This window comes from Verticillium dahliae, genomic scaffold, assembly GCF_000150675.1.
Source record: "Verticillium dahliae VdLs.17 supercont1.7 genomic scaffold, whole genome shotgun sequence".
Lineage (NCBI taxonomy): Eukaryota > Fungi > Ascomycota > Sordariomycetes > Glomerellales > Plectosphaerellaceae > Verticillium > Verticillium dahliae.
In genome coordinates, this window is record NW_009276917.1 from 305,668 (window position 1) to 312,012 (window position 6,345).

At 56.3% G+C, this 6,345-nt stretch overlaps 1 protein-coding gene across 1 annotated transcript; it reads left to right on the forward strand.

Moving 5' to 3' along the window:
• Positions 1-5,996: 5,996 nt before the first annotated feature.
• VDAG_04176 (uncharacterized protein) lies at positions 5,997-6,332 on the forward strand (the record flags this gene model as incomplete). The annotated part of the gene is made up of 1 exon (XM_009650623.1): positions 5,997-6,332. One exon carries the CDS (start codon positions 5,997-5,999, stop codon positions 6,330-6,332), a length of 336 nt encoding a protein of 111 aa, XP_009648918.1.
• Positions 6,333-6,345: the final 13 nt, after the last annotated feature.

Consider the following 6,345-nt stretch of genomic DNA (forward strand, 5'->3'; position numbering starts at 1 on the left):
GGCACAGCGCGAAAGACGTGAGCCAGCATCCCAGCAGCCCATCATCTTAGCATATCCTGGCGTCCTGGCACTTAGCACTTAGCACTTGGCACCCAGGACTTAGCATGGTACCGCGAGAGACGAGGAGCATCGGCATGGGACATCACAGTCGGGTGCGGCAGCAGCGCGCATGCATGGTGCGATGTGCGTGATTCGGCCGTGTTGCACTTGCGCACACGGCCGACGACCGGGCCAGCCCAACCCAACAGAATCTTTTCGACTGGGTTTTGGGGCGTTGGCAGTCACAGGCAAGATGCCCATTGTATCGCAGAGTGAAGGGCCGGTCGGTTGACAGGGAATTCAACAACTGACCGCTGCCAGGTATGCCGATGATGGGAAGAACAGGCCACACAAGCACCCCCCCCCCCCTCCCGCCATGGAGCTTGCTGCTTAGACTGGCAGGGTGGTATAATAATAGACCCCTGGAAACGTCTTGTGAGCGGTCCGACGAGGGTGTGCGGGTGCGGGTGTGTGTGAGAGCTCGAGCCTGTGTGGTCGTTGAGGTAGGCGAGGACGAAAACTAGTAGAAGAGGTAGGCAAGCAAGGCAAGCCACAGGCGGCGGCATCCTCCATCATCGCGCAGCAAGACTTGGACAGGACAGGACAGGTCAGGCCAGGCCAAGCCCAGCCAAGCGTGGGGAGGGCGGGCGGGATGTCTGGCCTTGGGGTGGATCGAGTCAGTGGCCGTGGTTGGGTTGAAGGAGCCAGGGCGCATCCATCTGGTGGTGATGGTCATGGTGTTTGTCTTGGGCAGAGGCGGAGGCAGAGAGAGAGGCAGAGAGAGAGGCAGGAAGAGAGGAGAGCTCGAGAGCTTGGGCCACCTTCGGCAGTGCGACTGCCGCGGGGTCTGATTGGTGGTCAGTTTTGGTACATTGGTACGAGATGCAGCTGCAACCTTCATCCATGCAGGACCGAAGCTCACTCGATGCTCCATCGGGGGTCGGACGGGGTATATCACACCGCTCATTGGTCATAATTCCCTGCAGTGCGACTCTATTTGGAGGGCGCTAACTCTCCCATTGGCTCGAGACTGCCTTAAGCGCCCTGCTCTTTCTCTTCCGTCTCTTCTGCGCGCGCTCTCTTTCTCTCTCTCTCTCTGTCTCTCTTTCTCGCTGTGTCTTTTTCTGTCGCCAGCGCTCTTGCCAGCGCTCTTGCCAGCGCTCTTGCCAGCGCTCTTGCCAGCGCTCTTGCCAGCTTTCTTGGTCCTGCCAACCTGATCTGCCTCAACGTGCCCCTTGTCTTGCCCATCGCACTTTCTGGCCCCAAGACTGCTAAAAAGGGTACTGTACATCTCACACCAGCGGAAGACGGCGCGCCAGCACCAGCATCCCCCCCTCCTTCGCGGCCTCGACCAGGATGTGTGCCCTTCTCGAGCGCAGCATATTCTCCAGCATGCATCTGCCACTGCCACTCCTAATGCCTCTGCCAGCCATCTGCCATCTGCCATCTTCCCTCCCTCCCTTCCGCTCTCTGCAGCAGCAAAGCATGGATCCTAGGATCCTAGAACCCGTAGCCGCGCTGCTCAACCTAGGTACCTACCTACCTACCCACCTACATGTACATGAACTGTGCAGAAAGCGCACAGAACAATAGATGCATGTTGGCTCAAAGAAAAAGAAAACACGCCACATTTCGTGTCAACGTTGAGAATGTTTCCTGCTGCCCCCATTGTTCCTGTCGTGTCGTTGAGCCAGCGGCCTGAGTTCTCGAGTCTTAACGCAGATAGCCTCTGCGCCCACGCGACTGGCATATGGCTGCACGGCTTTTCTACACACCGGCGCCCAACGCTTTAACAAAACCGGCCGGCCATGGTGCGTGGCATGGCGCCCGGCGTCGAGCGGGCGATACCCGGGGCCCCTGCCGAGATGGGAGCCAGCGAACAAGCAGCCCACCAGTCTGTTTGCGTACAAAGGAGAGAACGATGGCACTGCCGACCGTGTTAGTTCGACTGTGGTTCAGACCCAGCGCTAGGTTTGCGGATAAATCCAAGTGAACCAGAATAGACCAGATAAATGCCTCTCTCTCCCTCTCTGTCTGTCTGCTCTGTCTGTCTGAATCTGTCTGAATCTCCTGTCGCTTTCTTCTGAGATGAGGTCGACTAGAGTCATGTCATGCCGAGGCCGATCTGCGAACAAGCGATATCTCCCTCTCTTTCTATCACTCGACCCATCCCAGGCGACGGAAACACGGGAAGCCAAAGATGGGAAACAATAATGCGATATCCACTCTGGGAACACCCCCTCCTCCCTAGTCGGCCAACGAGGAACTGTCGTCGTTTCGATCACACATCCCTTGTCATTTTGGCGTTTTGGCGTGCACGAAAGAGGAGCCAGCCCAGTCTACGGCGCCCCACTCCTCCATCGTCAACTGACTTCTGCCCCTCCTCCCGCCTCTTCCCCTCTCGACCTACCCGGGTCTCCGACCTACCTAAGGTACCTACCCACATGCAACCTACCTAGGTTCCTTGCCCTGCCTTACCTTTAGTACAGCACTGTGCAGTGTCTTCTATATGCCATTCTTTTCTTCGCCCACACCCCTTTCCCGACTACACACGCCTTCCTCTCACCAGCCACTCGCCTCGCCTCGCCTTGTCGCCAGTGCCCGTTGCCAGCCCCCCCCCCTCCTCTCCTCGGAGAAAACGACCAAGCGCAAGGCGAGGCCCTCGTCAATACCAGGGGACCCCAGAGACCAATGACAGCCTGACGATGCTCTTTTGCTCGAATATCCAACTTCCACCGACCAAGACCTGCGACTCAGGGACGGTCCGAAGCTCAGCAAGCACACATCCCCGGAGAACAACCCACTCGACAATGGAGCAACAATAGGAAGGGGGGACTTCAAGGTTCCGCCGTCGTTTCCCGTTCCCGCCATCTTATCTCGGGTGCTAAAGGAGGAGGGGGTGGTCAACTTTCGTGCTACTCTGCACCCGGCCGGCCCGTAGCTTCAGGGCCTGTTCTTAGCTTCAGTGTTCAAGCGTGTGAGGAATGAAGAGGGGTCCCCCCCCCCTCCCCTCCTCCCTCTCTTCCCTCCTCACTCGCTCACAGTGTTGGACCTGGCTCCACGCCAGCTGGAACCCTCGAGGCGCTAGCCCCCTCGCCTTACGTTCAGCTGCGCAAATCACATCATCGCCGGCCATCAAACGCAAGAGGTTGATGGGGACAGCGGCAGCAGGAAATACCGAGAAACATCATCTCTCCCATTCTCCCTCTCTCTACATCAGGGGCCACAGGGCAGGGGGCCAAGGGGGGGGGGGGTGAAAGGCCAAGCGGGCCCCCTTTTCCAAGCCTATGTTTCGCTGCCCAATGCCAAAGTCCCGAGAGACCACGCCGACGGCAACCCGACCGAGGAAGGCGACCCGACTCTGCCAACGTAACTCTTCGTCTCTGCTGTGAGGAGCCGGGTGGAGGAGTGTTGGTAGGCGGTCGGGCTCCGGGCGGGCGGGCACATGACCTCGTGCAACGGGCGCGCGCGTGCGCGCGTCTTCACCGTACCGTGTGGCCTTTTCTCTCCCCTCGTCTCTCGGTCCTCAATGGTGCCTTTTGCTCGTCATGTGGTGCTCTCGGCGGCGCGCGCTGCGAGGACGAAGCAGAAGCAAGTTTCGTTGTCTTTGAACTGAACCACAGCGCCCCCGCTGCCCCGCTGCCCCGCCACCTCGGTCAGGAACACGGCCGCACGACAGCCATACACGGCGTGCCGATGACGAGGAGGAGGTTGTGGGAGGCGTCACAAGAGCTGGGGAAAGATTATGGAAGACTGCAGGCCGACTTTCGCTGGGTCAAACCCGCCCCAAGATGCTGCAGCGGGTCCACGCAGACGAAGCAGAGACATGCCCGAGACACAGAGATCCCTCGACGCCCGCCCCATGGTTGCTCCGCGTGTTGTGTAACAGTCTCTCCATCGCTCGGTCTCCGTCGTGCCGTATGGCGTACAGTGCTTGCGCCACACTTGGTCACTGGCCCAAGATAGAGAGAGACAAGACGTGAATATGCTTGTAGATAAGATAGACTAAAATCGTCCACTGGCAAGGTGTGCCGGATGAGGAATCCCTGTCAGATGTCTCTTTGCTGATAACCATCTTACCCCGCATATTCTGGTGAGGGGGGGGGGGCACTCGAATATCCGTCTCGGTCGTCGTGCATGAGTAAGGTGCGTGAGACGGCGCCGTACCTTGCTGTGTGCGCCGCGTTAGCTCCTGCTGCTCCTCCTGCTGCTGCCGTTGCGAAGAGGGTGGGTGGGTGCTTGGGTGGGATGCACGGAAGACCAGACGGGTCCAGCCACGGAAGCTTTTCGAGGTGGGTGTCGTTTTTCGAGTGTGATGCGGCCGCTTGACAGTGATTGTGGCTTGCTCGAGACACACTTTGTTTTCTTGTTCCTCCGAGCCGCAACGTCAACCTGAGACCAGGAGGTTGCGTTGCATGGTGGGTGTTTGTTTACCGTGGTTCTGGGAATGGTGACTGGTCTTGGGCATTGTGTGCATCGGCGCCGTGGACTATTGGTAAACATCTTGTCCACCATGATATGTTTATCATGAGGCTTGAAAGAGGGTTTCACGCTCTGTGTAGTGAGGTAGCCCTAAGAAGTGAGTTGGTTTCTTTTTATGTTGTCGTTGTGAGTATTACCAAGACAAGATATATAGAGCGCATTTTGTGCGCAGTTGGCATTGGGTATAGTCATGGACGAATATCACGAGACATGCGCGTATCTTTCAGGAACATCACAGAGTTGTTGAGTGTGGATGTTCGCATACTCGCAACAGAAATTCTACTTCACGAACGTCTGGGGTGTCCAGTCGACTGATTAATCATGACGACGCCAATACTTGTAATATAGTCCACAACCATGCTCGTGCTGACAGGCCATGGGGCTTGGTTTTTTGAGACACCATGGATTGAAAGAGGAAATTATATGAAGTTCGAATATGGTGAAAGGCGTTTGTTGACCCTCGTCCTGGTTTAACTCTTGTGGCCGTCACGACGGCGGTTGATATTGCTCAGGGCGTCTATAAGTTAGACGATGTCTAGTAGAAATATACATCGACCATTGCAGATCTTTGATGCGTATCTTCGTATGATTGTTGTGGCAAGAGCGCCGCCGTCAGGATATTGCCCTGAACCACTTCGATCTGCGGCCTTGACTATCTGAACTTCTAAACGCAAGAGGGTCAGCAACCCGCCAGACTGACTGGAATTACTAGGTCACTACGTAGTAGATCGCTGCGCATAACTTACCGGAAGACCCCATGTCTAGCAAGAACACTCAATCCAGTGCTAAGGGGCCAGTCTCAACACGTAGCCGGAGCAGCTATTCAATCCGTCCAACTGACTTATATCACCAGCGCATACAAACGTGCAACAAGCGATGGCACGATATGTGGCTAAAGACAGAATTTCCGATGCTCATAGTACTTCTCATCATAGTACTCAGAGAACTTCGGCTCTTCTCCTTTGCTTCATCAAAAAGTTCAGCTTGGAATGCAACATCGAGTGATGTAAGTGCCAGGCACACCTACGTGCAAAGGCTCCGATAGATGCTACCATACACCATTGAAACAATTCGATACCATCCCAACAGCTCCGACCGTAGTGACATGAAAATTACACTCGCTTAAAGAGAATTCGATAGTACGGGTACCTCAACCAAGTCACCCTCCTCTCCCACCTGACTTTGGCGATGTAACTTATTATCCACACGACAGCTCACATCCGGATCCTACAGAGAAACGCCACGGCCAAAACAGGAGCTTTTCAAGCTAGGAATACTCAACAAACACAAACTACACCCAACATGCTCATTACTGAACATCAAATGCCTTCCACATCTCGACGACCTTCCACGCGTCAGCGGTATTAACACACGTGACCCTTTCCGCCATACTTTACTCCCAGCAAACCGCCTAGTCGCGCCGACCTCGGGTAATTCAACCCCCGTCCTCATCGGGCAACACAGCCCGCCGAAAGATGCTTTTCCGCGCCGCCACGCCGTTTTCCATCCCTTCCCCTCCGCCACATCACGAGGCCGAGGCAATGGCTTTCTTCCTCGAAAAATCCCAGCCCAGACATGGACCCTGCTCAGCAGGTCGTCAAGAATCGGTGAAGAAGCCCACGCACCGGACCTTCTCCACTCGTCCACACCAGGCAAGCCGCGACGACGACCAAGGCGAGAAGCCTCCGCTGATGACTCAACAATCGCATGAGGCTGTCCTCCAGAACCCCCGCCGTACCAGCCCCATTCCCGCCTGCCTTGGCCGTGCGACGAGCTGCAGTGGCCTGCAGGGCAAGGCATGTTCCCGCTAATGCGTGCTGTGAA